Source organism: Chelonia mydas, chromosome 11 (assembly GCF_015237465.2).
Source record: "Chelonia mydas isolate rCheMyd1 chromosome 11, rCheMyd1.pri.v2, whole genome shotgun sequence".
In the NCBI taxonomy this organism is placed as follows: domain Eukaryota; kingdom Metazoa; phylum Chordata; order Testudines; family Cheloniidae; genus Chelonia; species Chelonia mydas.
The window spans coordinates 36,193,981-36,217,507 of record NC_051251.2 but is presented as its reverse complement, the minus strand read 5'-3'; the positions used below and the strand labels follow the sequence as shown (position 1 = coordinate 36,217,507).

Below are 23,527 nucleotides of genomic sequence, written 5' to 3'. Positions count from 1 at the left end.
GAGACACTATCTGCATTCTTAACTTCTGAACCAAAAGCGCACTGAAGTCAATAGGAGACAAAAGAGTTCTTTCTCCAGCTCCCTAACAGTCTGAACCAAAGCTGATTGAAGTTATTGTGAGGCTTTCCATTGACATGAAAGGGCTTTGGCTCAGGCTGCTAGGAAGCTAAGGAAAAACTTTTTTGAATAATGTGGAAATTTCCACATGGGAGGCAATACCATTGCTTTTTCTGACAAACTCAGTGATAAGTGATAAGCACTAGTGGGCACATATCAGCAATACTCTGAGTATGTCTACACTACAATTAAAAACCCGTAGCTGGCTCATGCTGGCTCATGCTGACTTGGGCTAAAGGGCTTGGGCTGAAGGGCTGTTTAACTGTGATATAGAGGCTTGAGCTGGAGCCCAGACTCTAGGACCTGTGAGGGTCCCAGAGCTCTGGCTACAGCCTGAGCCTGAATGACTACAACATGATTAAACAGCCCCTTAGCCCAAGCCCTGTGTGAACCCAAGTCAGTTCATAGAATCATAGAATATCAGGGTTGGAAGGGACCTCAGGAGGTCATCTAGTCCAACCCCCTGCTCAAAGCAGGACCGATCCCCAACTAAATCATCCCAGCCAGGGCTTTGTCAAGCCTGACCTTAAAAACTTCTAAGGAAGGAGATTCCACCACCTCCCTAGGTAACGCATTCCAGTGTTTCACCACCCTCCTAATGAAAAAGTTTTTCCTAATATCCAACCTAAATCTGCCCCACTGCAACTTGAGACAGTTACTCCTTGTTCTGTCATCTGCTACCACTGAGAACAGTCTAGAGCCATCCTCTTTGGAACCCCTTTCAGGTAGTTGAAAGCAGCTATCAAATCCCCCCTCATTCTTCTCTTCCATAGACTAAACATCCCCAGTTCCCTCAGCCTCTCCTCATAACTCAGGTGTTCCAGTCCCCTAATCATTTTTGTTGCCCTCCACTGGACTCTTTCCAATTTTCCACATCCAAACTGGACACAGTGCTGCAGATGAGGCCTCACCAATGTCGAATAGAGGGGAATGATCACGTCCCTCGATCTGCTGGCAATGCCCCTACTTATACATCCCAAAATGCCATTGGCCTTCTTGGCAACAAGGGCACGCTGTTGACTCATATCCAGCTTCTCGTCCACTGTAACCCCTAGGTCCTTTTCTGCAGAACTGCTGCCGAGCCATTCGGTCCCTAGTCTGTAGCGGTGCATGAGATTCTTCCGTCCTAAGTGCAGGACTCTGCACTTGTCCTTGTTGAACCTCATCAGATTTCTTTTGACCCAATCCTCCAATTTGTCTAGGTCCTTCTGTATCCTATCCCTACCCTCCAGCGTATCTACCTCTCCTCCCAGTTTAGTGTCATCTGCAAACTTGCTGAGGGTGCAATCCACACCATCCTCCAGATCATTTATGAAGATATTGAACAAAACCGGCCCCAGGACCGACCCTTGTGGCACTCCACTTGATACCGGCTGCCAACTAGACATGGAGCCATTGATCACTACCCGTTGAGCCCGACAATCTAGCCAGCTTTCTATCCACCTTATAGTCCATTCACCCAGCCCATACTTCTTTAACTTGCTGGCAAGAACACTGTGGGAGACAGTGTCAAAAGCTTTGCTAAAGTCAAGGAACAACACGTCCACTGCTTTCCCTTCATCCACAGAACCAGTTATCTCATCATAGAAGGCAATTAGATTAGTCAGGCATGACTTGCCCTTGATGAATCCATGCTGACTGTTCCTGATGACTTTCCTCTCCTCTCAGTGCTTCAGAATTGATTCCTTGAGGACCTGCTCCATGAGTTGGCATGGGCCAGTCGTGGGTTTTTAATTGCAGTGTAGACATACCCCGTAGTATGCAACAAAGGTCCCTTTTGCAGAAGGCCAGTAGCATTAGAAGGGCTTTGTTTTTCAAACTCATCTTTTTGTTAGCATTACCCATTTTTTATAACCAGGTGATATTATCTGCTGAGTCACATCTTTCCGGGAGAGAAATATTGTAGGTTCTTGTAGCCTTTCTGGACAGTAGACAATCTGGAATAAATTTCTGTTTCCTTGGATCTCTTCTGGTTTCTGTTTGGAGCAAGAGATTCTAGAAACAGTTCCTTTTTATCATGGAGAAGGCTTGGATAGAGGAGATTACAATGCTAAGGGAAGAAGGAACGGGATTTCTATACAAAAAACTTTTTTTCCAAAATCAGGACCTAGCACTCTCATCCATGATTAGAGTCTAATGTTCTCTGAATATAAATATTATTTCTCTTATGAGAGTGATGCAGAAAAGTAAATAGAAGTTTTATAAAGATCCTTGGTCTGAGTCACTAGACAGGTGGCAAAACCAGAAGATCTGGTCTAGTTTCTGAAAAACCCCCTGTAAATTCTGTATTTAGACTGCCTCTGTATCCACAGTAGATTTTTCTGAGCTGATAAAAATATCTGTGGATCTCTCTTGGGTGAGTTTTATGAAGAATTCTTTCAGTCTAGTTTATCTCTACAGAAATCAGAACCTTAGAAGAGCAATTTCCTAGTACAAGTGCAGAGCCATAAAGCTTTTCTGGCTAAAACACTTGGGTTCATGATATATGCCAACAGTTTTACAGAATCCTGGAAAATATCAATGAAGACTTTGGTGATCAGAGATGAAGAAAAATTTCCAGGATACATCTGTAGTTTGAGTTTGTATCTTTTTACGTGACACTGAAATGTTCATTCTATGTAGGCTCTGAAGATGCCTCTAGTTCAAAACTTTCCATTTTATGGTCCAATACAGCTGGTTTTGGTCTGTGTGAATCTGCGGATGACTTATTTTTTTGAGGGGGGTGGAGGGGTGTCTAAACTTGTGTGAAGATTTTCTATATTCCTGAAGAGAAGTGACAAAGCTGGAGAAACTCCTTCTTCCCAATTCTCATGCAGCTGTAAGTGGAGAAGGAGAGGGAGGTGTTGGGAGAAAATAAAGGGCATCTGCTGGTATCTCCTTTGTGGCATGGCTCTCTTGTAACAGGTATAAACCTGAAATCTAGTATTTTGGATTCCTTTGGTAAGTAAATCTCCTGGGGGTAAGAGACACTTCTCAGGTCAAAATTTTGCAAGCCATTAGGGTAAATACTGATTTGATTCTTTTGCTTCAAGGTAAATAAAAAGGAGGAGAAAACAGAGCTTTGGAATGTGGGGTAAAAAGTGTGGATGATGCAGTTCTACCAGGCAGATGTGGACAGCTATAAAGCACCAACAGGATATTAATTAAAAGCAATATATTGTTGTGTCCAAAAATAGACACTTGAAAATGTTCCTAAAAATCATCTCTGGTCGCTTGGCTTTAGTAAAGAAATAGAGTGGCATAACACCAGTGCGATCTTACAGTTTTCACTGAAAACTTGATCCATTCTTGCTGACAGTAAGTTGGGTTGGGTTTTTGTTTTTGTTTGGTTTTGAGGGTATTTTTTAATTCCATTCAAATTTACAATTACCCATAGGCTTATCTGGGCTCATTGGCCAGAATGGTTTGGATCAGATTCTGATCTCAGCTACACTCGGGTAATCTAAAGTAACCACTTTGAAATCAGTGGAGTTATTCCAGATTTAAATCAGTGTGAATGAGAAATCATTGGAGCTATGCCAAGGTACATCAGTGTAACTGAGATAAGATTCTAGCCTCTTGTACTCTTATTTTATTCAATAGGGATAAAGACAGTAATTATGGAAATATGTAAGCAAAGCTTTACTTCTCTTGGGGAAAAGGTTATAGGCCAAATTCAAGCCTAAAATAAGCTGGCATCGACCTCAGTAGGAGCTGTACCCATTTACTAACTTCAGCACCCTAGTTCTGAATTTCCTCTACATGGTATTCTACTATTCCAGAGCAACACAGACTTGAAGAAGAATATTTCTGTAACTGAAGTGAGCTTTCCAGTTTGGGAAATGATGAAGGGGGTTTGTTCGCTCCCATAATATCAATTAACATAATTTTTTTTTTACAATGATGATTGTATTCACTGTTTCCTGATGACTCACTTGAGGGATTCAAAAGAAAACCAACCACTACAGTGGGGGAGCATATTGGATTCTAGTGAGGTATCAGTTCATAACCCATTCTCCCTAATTTTTTTGCTCGGGAATTCTGATTTGTTTTTCTGGGTTTTTTTTCTTCACTTGTTGGGAGCAGTAATGTTCTATCTATGGCTTTGTGAAATTATGTTAGTGTCATGAATACAGATTCTATTTCAGCTCTTTTTAAAGACACTACAATTAAGTAGCATTTATAGTTAGCACTTCTTCATCCTCACCCCCTGAAGCTTCTACACAGCCTCTCTTTTTTAAGTTGCTCTTTTATGTAATAATAATTAGCTATATGGGCTTTGAGAGTTCATCAGTTCTTTCCCCTTTGTCTCAGATGTGGTTGGAGATCTGCATTTTTCTTTTTATTTGTATCTGTTTATTGGGGGTTAGGAGGGTAAGAGGGTGAACCATTTTCTCTTCTCCCAGTTAATCTACGTTAATATGAATATATTCATTATAATATAAATACATACATATTTAAAAATAATTCCAGTCTGTCTGGGAGACCATTTATGAGGATTCCGGTGGTATGTGTCTGGGTCAGAGAAAATAAAACACACCGTCCAGAAGCGTTCCTCCACTTCCAGCATGTACATAAGTATGCCTGCTTAATAGATTGAGCAGATGGGATCATATTATGGACACACTGCATTTTTCTACCAGTGTGTAAGATGGCAGATCTGATTTTCAAATGGTTATGTTGACTTTAAAATCTCTGGCCATTTCTGAGACTTCAGTCATGTTCATGGGTACCTGCACTCTAACATGATCTTTTAGGGGTTTTACCATTATGCCATAAATTGGCAGCATGATCTAATCTTTACTGTGGTGGCATCTAAGTTATTAAACTTGCTCCTCCTGGACATTCACCTGAGGGCAACCCTACATGTCTAAAAACTCTGCTGCTTCACGACTGTTTTTTGTTTTAATCATGAATGGTCCCACTTTGTCTCTTCAGTACTTTAGTCGCTTTTGATTGGTCTATTTCATGAGGATGCTACTTGTATTGTACTTTATATGCTCCATGGACAGAGTTTGTTTTTCCAATAACCCCGCTACTGACTAGGTGTCAAGAAACTAATGAGGCAGCAATAATCATGAAAGAGGAGGTTCCCTATTCTGGGCTGGGATCTGTGCCTTCACTTTTTGGCAGAGGCAGGAAGGAATCCAACTGAAGCCTTCTTTAGCCAGATGATGATGGGTGGCACAAAAGGACTACAGAAGTACTTGAATCCTCCATTTCTTCTCTAGGCATGTTTGGATTAAATCTCAGTATGTTGATTCTTACTTGGAGATGTCCTTTCTCTTACTGTCTTCATGTCTCTGTTAGGGTTTATGCTCAGAAGGAAGCAGATGTAGAAGTCCATAGGATGCTACCACAGATGGTGCATCTTTAGTCTTTGCTACATATAGTGCACATCTTCTGTTCAGTATTCTCTTCTTCCAGTAGATTTACAGAAAAGAACATATATGAGAGACCTAGCATATATTAAAACATGTTAAAATATAACTATAGTAAAAACTAAATCACTAAACCAGAGAGAACAGTTTTGACCATTGACAAAGCAGGAATCAAACTGGGAATTAGAGGTAGGGAAAGATTTACCTTGCTGGAGGGCTTAAACATTCTTGGTTCCTACTGGTTGCCACTTTCCTGACTTACATTTCCTGACTGAATTTGATGAGCATTTATTCCATTAAAATAGATACTGTACACTATAATTTACAGTAGATGATTAGAAATGATGAATATATGATTTTATGGTTATACTAATTGCTTACTATGCCACTGCTCATATACAGATATTATGGTGGGATACACAGTAGTGTATCTGATAAGCAGTTATAAAGAAAGCCAAGAGATTAACTTGAACTATAAATATATTATATTATAATTATATTATATTAGACCAATGATTTAAATGTGATATAAAGATTCCTGCTACTGTATTCAGTTGATGAAAACAGTTATATAAAATGTTGGGCTCTAGCTATTTTCATGAACCCATATTTTTACACAGATATCAAACATTTGTTTCATTTACAGGCTACATTTAAAGGATGGATGGATATTATGTATGCAGCTATTGATTCAAGAGCTGTAAGTACATTGTATGTTCTAAAGTCCTCTTTTCCTTGTATAGACTCTGAGGTCAACGTTGTAACAAAAATGAGTGAGTGAGCATGGCAAAAATTCTGCTAAATACGAATTATTATAAACTGATAGCAAAACTCCCATTGATTTCAATAGCTGCAGGGCAAAAATATATTAAATAATTAGAGTGGGAAGGTACTATCCCAGGACAGAAGTATTTTGAATCTTTGTGTTGTGAGTTGCTGCTTTTTCAATGAATTATTGACATGGAATGTTAGTGCTGATTTTCTTTTTTTTTTTCTTTTTTTTTTTTTTTTGGCAAAACTTGTTTTGTAGGTGCAGGATCAACCTAAATATGAAGACAACCTATACATGTATCTTTATTTTGTCATCTTTATCATTTTTGGATCTTTTTTTACCCTGAATTTGTTCATTGGTGTTATCATTGATAACTTCAACCAGCAAAAAAAGAAGATAAGTATTCAAGTGTCTCATCTCTGTCCTAAAGACAATATAAGACATTGCTATTTTGAAGTCATAAAAAATGTGGAATGTTTGTCCCAAACATTTATTCTGATTGAAACAATTGAAAAGCATTATTACATAAAAGCGTACCAAGATACTGTATGCTATAGCTTCATAATAGTCCAGGTGATGAGTGGGACACATCCTTTCCCTTCCCCGCACCCCCAAGCTATTTAGTGTCCTGTGGATATTCCTTTCAATGTAACTGGAGGACTAACGCATTCTCACATATGGCCATTTCCTACAAACTCTTTATGTGGTTGCACCATTGATTCTAGGTCACTCTACGCAAGCACTTATTATTTTCTCTGGGTTTTTTTCCTTTTTGGCTGAAAATTCTGGCCCTTCTCAATCTGAAAGTCATTATTATAAAAGTGCAAAGAGAATCTTTTAGGCTATTTTGAGCTATCCGTTCATGCAAAACACAGTACATTACTTCTTTGTGGCATCTCTGCATACTTCCACTAATGGCATTCATGGCACTGGTGCCTCAGTGATCCTGAACCTTCTAGAAAGCCATGACAGCACTGAACACTTGGGGATAAATTCACAGAAGGACATAGGCACCTAACTGCCACTTTAGTGCATAAATCCCAGTACCAAGCCCCACTGGGATTCACAAAACCTGCTCAGCTGCTGCCAAACTTGTAGGCATCTAAACTTGCTTGGATTTTTGCAGTAAAAGTTCTCTAGTCCCCTATGTTGCTACAGCTGATGATGTGTACTGCAGCCCCATGCCAGGTGTCCGGATGCCTAAGGCACAGACCAATGCATGAACCAGGAGAAGATAGGCATTCCTGCACCTAACTTGCCTGTAGGAACTGATCCAGTAAATGTCTCGGAGCTCACCTACTATAGGTGGACTTACACAAAATGATGGCGGTGTGGGGGGGAGAAGGGAGGACCACTCTTATAACTTTTAGTCCAGTGGTTGTTAGTCACCTGGGATATGTCAGACCCACAGTTGAAGTCCTCTCCCTCCCCACCACATATGGGATCAGCAGAAGAGATTGAACTGCGATCCGCCATAGACTACTGGGCTTTGGGATACTCTGATGTGGGGCTCCTTCATTCTCTCTTTTTCAAGCTGTCCCACTGTGGATAAATAAGCTTTAAAAGTTGTTTGGAGCAGATGGAGTGGATCTTTGCTCTTCTGCCTCTCTGGTGAGTGCGCTAACCAGCAGGCCACAGTGTCATTCTCATGCTCTCTCTCTGGCCCAATGATTCTTTAATTATTTATCCAAAGTATAACAGTTTGAAAGGGAGAGACTGTGGGAGCCCCACACATCAGAATATCCCTTCGCCCAGGAGTTAGGGCACTCACCTGAGAAATAAGGAATCCCAGTTCAAATCCTTCTCCCAATCAAGTGGAGGGAGACTTGAACTGGGGGTCTCCCACATCCCAGCTGAATACCCTAACCACTGCACTAAAAGTTATGGGGGACATTCTCCTCTCCCAGCTTCTTGCTCAAATGGCATAGGTGCCTAACACAAATAGAGGGTTTGCAGCTGAGAATCCCAAGCAGAAGGAGGTACCTTCCTGTAGCCCAAATTTTGGCACCTATCTCCAAAAGAGAAACAGGGCTTAGCACAGACCTCTCAGCCTCGCATCTCCCACTGGCTATTTTAGGTGAGGAACTGCCCAACAAGGCTGCCTTTTTGTGAATCCCATTCTGAGGTGCCTCTCTCTCCCCATTCATTGTGCAGAGAACCTAGGTGCTGAACTCAGGCTTTGTGAATTCCAGTGATTTTCTAGGCACTTAAAAGTTATGCATGGCAACACTCAGCATCCCCCCACCTAAGTTCCTTTGTGAATCTTGCCTTTGGTGTCATAGACCGTTATTAAGAAGGTGTGAGCTGCACCTGCCTCAGTTCCTTTCTGACCATGGTCTGTTATGGATGTGAGGAATCTCACTGTTATGCCAGGTCTGCTTGACTGTTGGATGTTCTTTTTTAAAACCCCTTCTTATAGTTTTGTCTATGTGAATAGTTAGTGTGCGGGAAGCTAGGGTGTAAATTTACAGCACACTAGCGTGCTGTGCACTAAATGTCCGCGTGGACCCTCCTACCACATACTGACAGTTCCCTAGTGTGCACTGGAGTACAGTAGGGAACTTTTAATACATGGCAGCAGGGTCCACCTGGACCCTAATTGCATGGCATGTTAGTGTGCTGTAGATTTACACTTCAGCTTATTGCACAATAACTGTTTGTCTAGATAAGCCCTTATTATCTGTTAGTCTTAGCTAGCTAAATATATATATTACCAAAGCATTCCCTTTTCAGTTAAAATATTTCATTTTAGCTCAGTGCATTCCTTCACTGTGCTTGGGTCAGTGCCAACAATGGCAGACCTGAAGAAGAGTTTCAAGAGGTGTGCCTGCAGTTCAGGGATATTCCTGAAATATGATGTACGCACATGCTACCTCTTTTGTCTGGAGGAAACTCACCTCCCAAGACATGTAAAGTCTGATAGGTTTTCATTCCTCAAGCCCTTTGAGTAAGGCTGTTAGAAAGAGCAGTGGATTCTGGCTGGCACACCATGAGGGCCCACAATGGCTGTCTTCAACTCCCAGCCTCTCTCCCACTAGCCTCCTGAAGCCAATCTTGACTCTGCCTAATAAGGACTCCACTACAATGTCTAAATAGAAGCCAGACAGGACATAGGAGTTAAAAGAGGACATTTCAGTGCTGAAGGCATTAAAACCACAACCTTCAGCTCCAGTCAGTCTCTTCCAGGTCTGAACAATCACAACTGAAGAACTCATCTTTTTCAAGACCCTAAAAGACCTTGTGGTCCCAGTGCCAGTATTTAGTTACCTAAGTCAGAAAATAGTTTTCACTCCAGTATTGATATCTGAAAGACACTGTCCTGATACCTTGATGCTGTTTACATCCTGGGTGTTGTTGACATTTTAGGAGTGCCCTAAGAAATGCCATCACAGAACAGAACTGACTTTTTGAGTTCATGTTGGATGCCAACTTTTTTTCTCTCTAGCTCCCTGGAAACATAGGAAGAAGAACAAGTATGCTGAAAAAGATTCCCCACCATTAAGGGGAAAGCGCCATAGAAAAAAAGCGGTAGTACTTATCTTGGAAGAGCACCAATTTGGCATTGACTCCTCTGGATCCTCTTGATCTCCCACTTCAACCTCACCTCTCTGGTGCCAAAGACAACATCAGCATCTCCTGCTGATATAGTCTTTGCCTTACCAATATTGTTTCCTTGGGCTCCTTTCCCAGATGTCTTCTCCTCTTCCAAGGAATCTCAGAAGAGGCAGACTTGGTTCATTCAGTTACACTGATTCCTTCCTACAGCGAATTCCGCCTCCCATTTTGGGATTTGTATGCCCAAAGACCATTTCACCCCCTTCAATGGACATCAGACAGAAGGCCTACCCCACAGGGAAAACTACATAGATAGGGAAGAGAACTCAGTCATGGGGAAGGAGACCCAGGGAATAGACCTGCTGAAGGCAGGATGGAGAAAACCACAGGGAGTAGGACAGGTTCCTGTAGGGTCCCTGAGATAGGGCGTGTAAGAAGCATGGAGATCTCTGAGGGAAGAGCACAGAGTCCTTATGGAGGGGAGACAGTGGGAAATCTGCTGGGAGGAAACAGCACAGAGGAACTCGGAAGGGCCCAGGAGTAAGGGCAAAGAGCACAAAACTTCATCCCAGCCCAAGACGGGCAGAAGAAATTGGTTTGGATCTTTGTTTGGATTTACAATTGGACTTTTGTTACTCATAAGCGACTGAACTTGGGAGGTGATCTGGCTGAAAAGCTGGGCCATGGAAAACCCAGACAGAGACAGGCCAGCGTAGAGTCAAGGAAGTGGTCAGGAGGGGGCGTTAGATGTGAAGTCCTGTGCAACGGCATGCTCTGCTGCTAGAGAGGGACTGTGGCAGTGTGTGCAAACACTAACAGACATCCAAAAAAACAGAGCTGTGAGGCAAAGGTTCTGTGTTTGGGAGACACCCTTTTTGTCACTTCTCTGTCTCCCCAATTTTGATATGTATGTCAGGAGCAAAGACCCAACTCTACCACATTCCCCACTTCCAGCCTGGAAGGACATACCAGTGGACAAGTGGGCCCTAGATGTAGTAGAACTCGAGCTGGTCAGGATTTTTTTGGCCAAATGTGTTTTCGTCCAGAAGGTTTCTCAGTTCCAGGATTAAATTTCTGGTTGGAGAGAAACTCACCCCAGGTTCCTATCTCTGCATCTGCCACATCCCAGATGAGTGCCCTAATCACCAGGCTATAGAGTCAATTTCTCACTCTCTCTTGCCCAGTGTTATTTAATTATTTATACAAATGGAACAGCTCCAACAGGAGAGATTGAGAGAGGCCCACGCCAAAATAGCGTATGGGCATGGCTACACTTGCAGATGTAGAACCCTGGGAGTTAAACCAGCCTTCGGAGACCACAGCAGGGAGAACGCTGCCCTGTTTTTACACTGTCAGATTCAAGCACACCAGCATAGCGACATTAGCAGCTCTTGCAAAGCCACAAAGAGCAGTGCATTGTGGTAGCTATCCCAGCGTGCAAGTGGCTGCAACATGCTTTTCAAATGGGGGTGGGGGGTGGAGTGTGACAGGGAGTGTGTTGTGTGTATGTGGAGAGAGAGACAGTGTGTTTTGGGGTGCTGAGAGTGTGTCAGCATGCTGTCTTGTAAGTTCAGACATAATGGTTGCTTTGTCCCAGAGCAGATGAGCATGCTGGCTGTCAGAAACGGAGCTTTGAAAGGGGATATCCACATTCCTACAGCCGATTCCAAAACAATGAGAAGAGTGACTTGACTTCAGGGGATTATGGGACGTTTCCAGAGGCCAATCACAGCGCAGTAATGCAACACCTCCTTCACACTGACACCCAGGTGTTTCAGCCTGGGTGCAGCAAGCGTTATGCTTCTCATGGAGGTGGATTACCAGGAGCGCTCCAGCTGCAGAGTCCAGGTGCTCTATGTGCCTTGCCAGTGTGGACGCATCGGGAGTTAGGGCGCCCAAGGCTGCTTTAATGCGCTCTAACTTGCAAGTGTAGCCAAGCCCTGTAGAATGGTGCTTGTGGCACTCATTGGGGGGTGTGGTAGATGTATATTCAAGTCCCTGCTCTAAATCAGGCAGAAGTGGAGATCTGAAAGGTGGCCAGCTGGAACTCAATACATATATTCACTCAACATTACGACAGCATTAGATTTAGCTTCACAGTTTGATGCCAGGTTTGGCAGAGCTGCTTTACAATCTCTTTTACTTGATAATTTCTCAGCCCATCAGTCATCTCAGCTACACTGAGCTTACCAGCCTCCAGCGAGTGGAAATATGCACAGGTTCCCTAAAGAAGAAAGAGAGATTACTTACCAGTAGCTGTAGTTCTTTGAGGGATGTCTCTGAATATTCAAACTCCCTACTCAACTTCCCCTCTTCCTCATAGTTTCCTATCCATCTTGGACTGGGAGCAGATGTGATTGAGAGTCACACCTCTCTTACATAACTTTGGGCCATGATCATTATGGATGCAGTGGCAAAGTTTTCCAGAAGGTTCTGGATCACTATGGTGCAGGTACTTTGAATCCCATGACTGTGAATATGCAGAGGTATTCATCAAAGAACTACAGTTTCTGGCGAGTCTCCTCTCTTTACCTATAATTGCTTGTGTCAGAGTCCTTCTCTTCCTTCATCCTACAGTAGGAACATCCAGATCTGTAAGCATTATTGTCACAACCTATGAGGAAACAAGGAAGTCTAGTTTTAAGAAGGGTGAGGGAAGTAGGGTGCAGGGAAGAGTAAAAACTGGCAAAAATAGTGGTAAGTAATTGTCTCTTGTCCTTTCTCCCTTCCTTATTAAACAATAAAGATATCCAGAACTACATGAGAATATTGCAAGCAGCAGATAATATACATTACATGACTGCTTGTAAAGAAAAATCCCCATTGTTTGAGAAAATCAGGCCCACATCAGAATGGGTTACAGAAGAGTGAGGACTGGCCCAGATAGCAACATTACAAATGCCCACAGCCATTGCTTCACCCCTTTGTGCCCAAAAGGTGGCTAAACTTCTTGTTCAGTGTGCCTTGACCCTGAAAGAGGTTGGGCATTTTACTCATTCATTTGTGTGGAAGTGCTTGAATTTGATAGCCTGCCTAATATTGACAGGATTAGTGCCTTATCTATGATACTCTGGGACCTGAAACTAAAACCTCATGAGCTTAATAGTTAATTAGACCCTGTTACTTGATGCCTTTAATGCATGTCAGTATTTAACTCTGCAGCGAGCCAATGGAAAAGTAGCTGATGGTAGTATGTCTCCTTTGATCTCCTAGTGAGGATGTATTTATAACATGGCTCCACAATAAAATATAAGATTATAACAGACACTTATTTTCCTTGTAATCCCTTTTCTCTTTTGAAAGTGAATAAAGTTTTGAAAGATTATTCATGTACATCTGGTTATAACCAGTTTTGATTTCATTTCCTTACTTTGGAGGTCAAGATATCTTTATGACAGAAGAACAGAAGAAATACTACAATGCAATGAAAAAGCTAGGATCCAAGAAACCACAAAAACCTATACCTAGGCCAGGGGTAAGAATGACTTAATCTGTCCAGACTAAAAGGTCAATTTAAAAGAAAAGAAGAAATATTAGCTTGTAAGCAGTTTAGAGTTCACATTTGTATAAAGACTAGATATTTGATTTATAAAAAGCTCACGTACAAGTTATCATGAAGGTAACCGAAAGTGGAAAATTTAAACACATTAAGGAAAGAAAGTACCTTTTCCCTCTGCTACCATATTTTTTCTCTTTTTATAAATGTAAAGAGGATAAGATCCAGGAATCTGAACTCTATTGTATGCCCCTTTCCTGTGAATAATAATAATAAATCATTGCCATACTGTCTGCTTTCATTGTAGCAGTTCTAAGAAGCAAAATATGTTGGTTGATTCAGCAGTAAAGAACATGTATATATTAAGTCTGGGATTTTCAGAAAAGCTTGAGGGATTTATTAAAATTCACATTGGAGTTGGTTGTCTAAGTCTTTTAGGATCCTTTGAAAATCCTATTATATTTTAACGTTATAGGTGGAGCTTGTGGAAACACATATAGTTAAAGTTACCTAACACTTCCCATTGTAATTCCCTAATTTCCATTGCTTATAACTTTGCCAAACTTCTATTGTTTGGGTTACAATTTCTCATGTTTGCTCCTTACCTTGGGCTGAATTTTTCTGGGAAGTGTCATCAAAAATGGCCCATGCAATTTCCAAAGTTTGGGGAGGGGAAGGGGGGACAAGAAGTTTTACCAACATTAAATAATTTGTCCAATAATTTTTTGGACAAATAATATTAGAAAGAATGCTAAGGTTGCAAAGTCAACCACTCAAAAATTAAGAAATGCCAGAATCAAAACTGCCAGAATCATGCAACCTTAATTCCCTTCCCTTTGTGCACATGCGTTAGGTACAGTCTTTAATTACATGATCACAATCTATTATTTCTACACGGCCCCTGCCTCATTCAGTGCACAGAACGGCCAGTGAATGAGAGAGAGGTTTGCAGAAAGTGAAAGGGTGTTTAAGGTAGTAAATTGGGACCCAGTAGTGCTGAACGCTTTTCCAGCCCTGCTTCAAACTTGCTGTGTGATGCTGGGCAAGACTATCACAACATGTACATGCAAGAGAGCTGAATTAAGCTCTAATATTTGTATTATTAATTTGACAAGGCTGCCTTTTTACTGAAGTTCTATACACTGGGTTAAGAGATTTTCTTACCTTCTTCCAGTATAATATGGAATAGAAAATAATTGTAAGGTGTGAATTGAATGGTTATCTTTTTTCCCCCTCCAGAACAAATTCCAAGGCATGGTATTTGATTTTGTGACAAAACAAGTATTTGATATTGGCATCATGATTCTTATCTGCCTTAACATGGTCACCATGATGGTAGAAACAGATGATCAGAGTGATGAGATGCAAACTATTTTACAGCGGATTAACCTGGTGTTTATTGTCCTGTTCACTGGAGAATGTGTTCTGAAACTGATTTCACTCCGTTATTACTACTTCACCATAGGCTGGAACATTTTTGATTTTGTGGTTGTCATTCTCTCCATAGTAGGTAAGAATTATTTGTTAAATTAAAAAGAGGCTAAAATGAGTGGAAGATGAAAATTTACTGAAGGTGCTTCATGTTTGGCTTTTGCTATTACAATGCTTATAATTAAGTTGCTTAGCTTTTCATTTCCCTTAACTTTATCTAGAGTAATCACCAAAATTCTTATATTCAGTCATCACCATAGTATCTGACTATATTAGGAATAATTTGTATGAGAGAATTGATAAGAACTTCTCTTGCCATTCTCAGTGTCAGAAATTACACAATATCCATGTACATTGGTCAAACTGGACAGTCTCTACGTAAAAGAATAAATGGACACAAATCAGATGTCAAGAATTATAACATTCATAAACCAGTCGGAGAACACTTCAATCTCTCTGGTCACGCAATCAGAGACATGAAGGTCGCTATCTTACAACAAAAAAACTTCAAATCCAGAGTCCAGCGAGAAACTGCTGAATTGGAATTCATTTGCAAATTGGATACTATTAATTTAGGCTTAAATAGAGACTGGGAGTGGCTAAGTCATTATGCAAGGTAGCCTATTTCCCCTTGTTTTTTCCTTCCCCCCCCAGACGTTCTGGTTAAACTTGGATTTATGCTGGAAGTGGCCCACCTTGATTGCCATGCACAGTGTGGGGAGAGTGGTCAGTTTGGATGAGCTATTGCCAGCAGGAGAGTGAGTTTGTGTGTGTGTGTTGGTGGGGGGGGGGGTGAGAAAACCTGGATTTGTGCTGGAAATGGCCCACCTTGATTATCATGCACATTGTAGGGGGAGTGGTCACTTCGGATGAGCTATTACCAGCAGGAGAGTGAGTTTGTGTGAGTATGGGGGTGGGGGAGTGAGAAAACCTGGATTTGTGCTGGAAATGGCCCACTTTGATTTTCATGCAGGTTGTAGGGAGAGTGGTCACTTTGGATAGGCTATTACCAGCAGGAGAGTGAGTTTGTGTGTGTGGTTTTTGAAGGGGGGTGAGGGGGTGAGAGAACCTGGATTTCTGCAGGAAACGGCCCACATTGATTATCATATGCATTGTGAAGACAGTGGTCACTTTGGATGGGTTATTACCAGCAAGAGAGTGAGTTTGTTTGTGGGAGGGCGGAGGGTGAGAAAACCTGGATTTGTGCTGGAAATGGCCCAACTTGATGATCACTTTAGATAAGCTATTACCAGCAGGAGACTGGGGTGGGAGGAGGCATTGTTTCATGGTGTCTGTATATAAAATGTCTTGTGCGATTTCCACAGCATGCATCCGATGAAGTGAGCTGTAGCTCACGAAAGCTCATGCTCAAATAAATTGGTTAGTCTCTAAGGTGCCACAAGTCCTCCTTTTCTTTTTGCGAATACAGACTAACACGGCTGTTACTCTGAAACCTGACAATATCCACTCTTGAACTATCAGATATCTTTTACATAAGATATATTAAAAATTAAAGTAGAACCTATACAGTACATCAGGGATCGGCAACCTTTGGCACGCAGCCCGTAAGGCAAAGCTGCTGGTGGGCTGGGACGGTTTGCTTACTGGCAACGTCTACAGGTTCGGCCGATCGCAGCTCCCACTGGCCGCGGTTCGCCGTCCCAGGCCAATGGGGGCTGTGGAAAGCAGCAAGGGCCGAGGGATGTGCTGGCCGCTGCTTCCCGCAGCCCCCATTGGCCTGGGATGGTGAACCATGGCCAGTGGGAGCTGCGATCAGCCAAACCTGTGAACGCTGCAGGTAAACAAAAGGCCCAGTCTGCCAGCGGCTTTCCCTGATGGGCCGCATGCCAAAGGTTGCTGATCCCTGCATTACATTTACTTGACATATGAAACGTTAGTAATCATATAAAACATGACTATATGATTTGGAAGTCTTTGCAATTCTCCATCATTCTGATACCGTAGTACAGAAAGATTAAATTGCTGTAAAATATTTTCCCCTTACTTACTAGCTGTTTTGTTTTTTCAGGTATGTTTCTAGCAAAGGTCATCGAAAAATATTTTGTGTCCCCCACCTTGTTCAGAGTTATCCGACTTGCCAGAATAGGTCGAATCCTGCGTCTCATTAAGGGAGCTAAAGGGATTCGCACTCTGCTTTTTGCTTTGATGATGTCTCTTCCTGCTTTGTTTAACATTGGTCTCCTGCTTTTCCTGGTCATGTTTATCTATGCTATATTTGGAATGTCCAACTTTGCCTACGTTAAGAGGGAAGCTGGGATTGATGACATGTTCAACTTTGAAACTTTTGGCAACAGCATGATCTGCCTATTTCAAATTACCACATCTGCTGGTTGGGATGGCTTGTTAGCACCAATTCTTAACAGTGGAGAACCAGACTGTGATCCTAATAAACCTCACCCGGGAAGCTCTGTTAAAGGAGACTGTGGTAACCCTTCAGTTGGGATTTTCTTTTTTGTCAGCTATATTATCATCTCATTTCTAGTTGTAGTAAACATGTATATTGCTGTTATTTTGGAGAACTTCAGTGTTGCTACAGAAGAAAGTGCCGAGCCCTTGAGTGAGGACGACTTTGAGATGTTCTATGAGGTTTGGGAAAAATATGATCCAGATGCCACCCAGTTCATGGAATTTGAGAAACTGTCTGATTTTGCAGCTGCACTTGATCCTCCTCTTCATTTAGCAAAACCAAACAAAGTTCAGCTTATTGCAATGGATCTGCCCATGGTGAGTGGTGACAGAATTCACTGCCTTGACATCTTGTTTGCTTTTACAAAGCGTGTTTTGGGGGAAAGTGGAGAGATGGATGCACTTCGAATACAAATGGAAGACCGGTTTATGGCATCCAATCCTTCAAAAGCCTCCTATGAACCAATTACAACCACATTAAAACGAAAACAAGAGGAGGCATCTGCTGTCATTATTCAGCGTGCTTTCAGACGTTACCTTTTAAAACGAACAGTAAAACAGGCTTCATTTGCATACAACAAAAATAAAATCCAAGGAGGGGTTGGTCAATGTATCAAAGATGAAATTCTTATTGACAAGTTAAATGAAAATTCATTTACAGAGAAAACAGACATGACCACCTCAACAGCAGTTTGTCCACCTTCCTATGATTGTGTAACGAAGCTAGTAAAAGAAAAACATGAAAAGGAAGACAAAGATGTTAGAAAGAAGGAAAAATAAAATGCAAGCAAACAATTCTGTTTGTGTGAAAAGTTGTTTACAGCCTGTGAAGGTGATGTGTTTGTGTCCACAGGACTCCTGTAGGAGGTCTATGCCAAACAGACAGTTTTTACAAATATACTGTATACATAAGGTCAGTGCCTATAACAAGACAGTGACCCCTTGTCAGTAAACTGTGACTATAATATGGGGATACAACATTGACTGGAGGTTACTATTTTCACTACCAGCTGACACTGCTGAAGAGGAGAGAAAAAATGGCTACTCAGACTGTAGGGACCAGTTAAAGGGGTGCAAACCAATAAATTTGTGTGTGTTTAGCATAAAACAATACAGTAACTGTATCCACTGTTTGCATTTCAACTGCCACATTTGTCATATTTTTACAAAATCTGTGTTGGTGGATTCATCTTTTTTTTTAAATCATATGTTTATTATATGTAACTATTTTTGTAAATGGGGTTTGTGTTGGGGAAGGGGTTAAGTATTACTTTACAGGTATGAGGACCAGGTGTTCTATAATATGACTCTAATATACACACAGAAATTATTTGCATGAAGGCATGCTGCACTTATAGGTCATGCATGAAAAAACATTTAAGTCACAGAGAACAACAGATTTTTAACTACTCTGTGTTTCTGGGAGGGAGTAATAAATTCTGAGGTGCTTAATTAATGTATTCATGTTGTGTCACATCAAACAAGTCTTTATATGCCTGTAAAGTTCTCTATAATCCACAAGAACAGAACAGATGCTTTATTTTTACACAGACCATTAAATCTCAGCAAGTGCAAACTTCATTGTAAGGTCTGGAGTCCAAGGTTTTATGTCTTTGTCAAATGGTTTTCTGTATAAAAATATTAAAAGAATCTGCCCTAGAAAACACAATTGACCAAAAAGAACCCTTTATAAAATTGTTCTGCTTTATCCTGCAGTATTGTTTGGCCATCTTCAGCTCTCAGTAAGGTTGACATTGTATATGTTAATGAAAAGCCCTCTGTTCTGTAAATAGTAATTTTACCCTGTGGTGCATGTTTGAGCAACCAAATAATGACATGAGCACATTTATTGCATCAAATATGTACCACAATAAGTGTAGTGTGCAAGCTTTCTACAGGTAAAAGTATGTATTCTCTACCATTATAGATAGTTTGGATGCTATCAATGCATGTTTATACTGCCTATGCGGCTGTTCTTTCAACAGTCCAGAATTCTTAATTATAGGAAGCCATACATCAGAGGTAAAGAGAAACAAATTGTTCAACAAGACCTCATTTCTTCACATCATTAAGCAATAGTTTGCACCTAATTTAAGAGCTTTTTTGTTTTAAATTTTTAAATCTTAAGTGACAACATATGGTGTATAGCAAAACTGTACAGATGTGTTGCAAACTGCTAAACCTGTTGAAAATCATGTGGTTAGAATTTTATAAGCAAATATAAATATTGTAAAAAAACCATTTTATTTTATTTTTCAGCATTATGTACATAAAATAAGAAATGAATTTTATCTTCAGGTTGATGTCACAGCCATTTTTATTACTTTCTGACCACAGCACTTTTTCATGGAAGAACTTCAGAAATTAAGAAATGAAGACAAGAATGGGTAGTTGTAGGTGCTTTTTTACTATATTTGAAAACATTTCCATTTGAAATAATTTGATAATTTCTGCAAAATAAGTGCACAATTTGCTTGATTGCAAAAGGCTATATTTTTTGCTTTGGAAAAGGATGCAAAGTTTTGTTTGAATTTCTAGCAGTGCCTGCATCAGAATTTTAAAATATCCTTTTTCGTTCACAGAATCCTTTATCTTTTCCAGGGTTTATTTACATTTATTCTTTTTGATTCATGCTGCATTAGAACTACTATTAATATAATCTGGGTCCACAATATTTTTTCACAGAAACAAAGTAGCAAAATTGTATAATCAAACACATCAGGACATTTTATGTTTCTTACACAGGAAAATTACATATAGACTTCTTTTATTAAAACTGTTGACTTATACTGTATTAGTGAACTGCATGCAGGAAGATGCTATTACCCTAACTGATGCTAAACAACATTATTAATGCGCCAAAATAATAAAGATTACATTTTTTATTGTATTTCCTTGTCTGTTTTTATTAACTAAAATTAATATAAGATCAGCGTTATTATGCTATAGTGCATAAGGATCTGATCCTGCATACCATTACAACCAGATATTGTGCTTACTATCAGTCAAAAATCTATTGCTGTCACTGGGCTGTGCCCCTTAAGTAGTACTGCCACTGATAATGTTCCCAATCTTTTAATAAAATAGAGTAACAAAAATACAAAAGGGATATAATATTTGGTGGGAGGAAACAGCTCTAATGTGAATAGGAATGTGATTAAGATTATAATGACAAAGTTATTTTTACATAATATTCCACCTCTTTTATAACTTAGCAGCTATTTTTTTTCCTTTCAAAGGGCCTGTTCCTGGCACCCTTACTCAAGCTGAGTAGCTCCAGAAATCAATGGGGTTACTTACATATGGACAAAACATTCTCCCACTGCTGTGGGTATCTGCCTGGGTGGAAGATTTACTAAGATTTACAATTTACTAAGGGTCGTGGTGGATTCTCCATCACTGACAGTTTTTGAAAGCAAGATTGGATGTTTTTCTAAAAGCATGCTCTACGAATTATTTTGGGGAAGTTCTACAGCCTGTGGTACACAGGAGGTCAGACTAGATGATCACAATGGTCCCTTATGGCCTTGGAATCTATTACTTTGTGAATCAGAAATTTCCTCACAACATAATCATCAACTAAATGGAGATTGTCTCAATTAGCTAGGCTGTTCACCATCCAGAACAAATCTGTTGTTTGACATTCTGGAGATGCCACAGTCCCAGAGCATAAGAATTCAAAAATATCTTTTTAATTCATAGTTTTTAAGATCAGATGGGACCATTATGATAATCTAGTCTGACTTCCTGCATTACACAGGAATGTCACCTAATAATTCCTGCTATCATGGCCATAACTTCTTATTTAGCTACAATATATATTTTTAAAAAGACATCCATTCTTGATTTTAAAAATTCAGTGGAGAAACAGATTGTTCCAATGGTTAATAAATGTCACTATTAAAAATTTGTGCACTATTTTTAGTTTGAATTTGATGCAATCAGCCTCTTCAAAAACTTCAGCCACCTGTGCTGTATTTAGTCTCCCAATTTCTTCATCTGTCACAGGTCACCTGTAAACCACAGTGACCTATGGGGACAAAACTGGGGAGAAAGACGTCTAGAAACCACTCTCTCAATAGTTGATTACAAAAGATGATAAAATCATACTACACCTATTATTTTCCCTCAGATCCCTCTGGAAACATTCCAATTGTATTAATCTCTGGGGTCAGATCATCAAAATGGATTTCTCACCCCAGTGGTAGAGATGATCCAGATTGTAGCCAACCATGCAACTTGAATATGCAACCCCCTGGAATAATAATTCCTATTTGTGGTCATGAAATTCTGACCCAACACAGAAAATTTATCATTTACATAAGTGGTTCCCAAACATTTTCCATTTGCAATCCAAAAACCACCTGTTGTCTCTTGCCATTTACTCACCCATCCTACAATCCTCTCCTCTTGGACTGGGTGAGATGCAGGAAGAAACCAAAGGGTTGTGAGCTTAGGTGAACTGCAGCAAAAAAACCATTGTCTGACTTTGTGTATTTGGACTTGTGAATGCTCGTAGGATTTTTCCTGGTGTGCTTGGCTTCTTTGTGTAGCTTTCAGAGATGCTGGGTACTGGTTGTGGGGCTAGCAGACTTGCTGTATGAAGGAGCCTCCCAACTCACTGAGTGGAAAGCTGAGCAGGAAGTGTTGAGACACTTCCTCTGGATTGGGTGGGAAGCTGACTTCAAGTGACCATGGGATTTTGCTGCTTTTTATTCCATCGGAGTATGACCCAGTGATCAACCCCTTGTGACCAGCTTGCTTGTCATACCAGGTAGTTGGGAAGTCCTGATCTATGTGGATTTTAGCCACTGAACATTATCACGCTGATGAACTTCATGAGAATACAGCACTGATGAACTTCATGAGATCACCCATCAACATCACAATACAATGGCGCAGTCTCCAATCCAGCACTTGTTCAATCCTAACTTCATCCTGGGACTCATATACTAGTGGTCTCACAATATTTGGGGCAGGAGATCTGAGCATACTTCAGTTTACAAAGGAGACTGGCAACAATTCTGGATATCTGACGTGCCCCTCCTCTGAAGCAAAATCAGACCAAATCAGCCAGAGGGGCAGTTCACTTCTGCCAACTTTGGAAGATGTGTCTTTCATAACCTCTAGGTATATTTATGCAAAACCACTTAAATTAACTAGTAACTAATCTGGCAAGTGTCTGCTAGCAAGACCTCAGAAAACCTAACACAAATCCCCAAAGCCTTGGTCTGAGCACCTCCTCAGACAAAAACCTGTGAAAATACAAGGTCATTGCAGTGTGAACTGAAGGTCATTAAGCTCAGGATTTGTCAGACCCACGAGATGGAGAAAGTTTCAGAGCAAAGGACCTTCCACTAAAAATGTCTGCTCCCCCATTGCATAAATGTGAGGGCACCAGAGCTGATCCCAGTTGAGCTAAACTGACCACTTGAGGCAAAGCTAGTGCAGAATATGAAATACAGGTGTAATAAGTTCCATTGGAGATATGCCAAACAAACAGGAATATTAGAAAGAGTTTGAGTTTGTTGGGCTCTAAAAATTTCACATTTTCTCTAAATTTACTCAGAAGTCCATTAATTTATCTGATAGTGGAATGGAAAAATCAGAAAAGTGGCAGTGAGCAATTTTGTTTTGCTTAGCTGAAACAGTCCTTTATCAAAAGTCTTTATTCCAGAAAGAGCTACATAATTCACCTGTATTACTTCAAATGGATAGCCTAAGGCTACAGTTCTAATTAGATAGTCAAGCAATCCTCTGAAGCAAAACCAGCTAGGGGCTGGTATTTGGTATTTTAGCACCAGTTGGTATACATGAACCTGTCCTGCTTAAGAAATGTGTGATCATTCTCTCATATCTTGTAGTTGGAAATCAACTTCTGCCCTCCATCTCCTTGACAAACGGGGACCCGCTCTCTGCCCAAGGCCCCCACTAGGACAAATCAACATGCCTGGCTTGCGCGCTCCTGGGATCTCTTCCCACTGCCTGCCCTTGGCATCAGGACCCCAGGGCTCAATGTTCTGCACTGGCCCCTTCGTTCTCCATGCCGAGTTCCGCCTGCCCACCGGTTCCCTGGACCCCTCTGAGGAGCGGTGGGCACAGGCTGGGGCTCTCTCTGCTCAGCGTCCCCCTCTGGATCCCCCATTTTAACTGTCTCCCGTCCCGTGCCGTGCCGTGCCCCGCCTGCCTCCGTCACCTAGAACAATCACTCTCCGCCTTTCTCCAGCTTCGCCCCTCCGCCGCTACTCAACTGCCCAATCAACGGACGTCATTTTCCGGACTCCGCCCCTCTTCAACTATCCAATCGAGGCGGCTTTTTTCCCCTGGCTCCGCCCCTCCTCGTTGCGAAACAACCAATGGAAATGTGCT

General features: G+C 41.0%; 1 protein-coding gene across 11 annotated transcripts in view; it reads left to right on the top strand.

Moving 5' to 3' along the window:
- Positions 1-20,048, top strand: part of LOC102938237 (sodium channel protein type 1 subunit alpha) — a 171,479-nt gene extending 151,431 nt beyond the window's left edge. For 10 of the 11 annotated variants that reach the window (XM_043525363.1, XM_043525368.1, XM_043525366.1 and 7 more), the window contains 5 exons: positions 6,124-6,177; positions 6,508-6,645; positions 13,175-13,279; positions 14,540-14,810; positions 16,761-20,042. In XM_043525363.1, coding sequence (XP_043381298.1) covers positions 6,124-6,177; positions 6,508-6,645; positions 13,175-13,279; positions 14,540-14,810; positions 16,761-17,938 — 1,746 coding nt within the window. In that variant the 3' untranslated portion in view covers positions 17,939-20,042. Of the gene's footprint in view, positions 1-6,123; positions 6,178-6,507; positions 6,646-13,174; positions 13,280-14,539; positions 14,811-16,760 lie in introns of all 11 variants that reach the window. The other variant, XM_043525360.1, reaches the window with a different exon arrangement.
- The last annotated feature ends 3,479 nt before the right edge of the window (positions 20,049-23,527 follow it).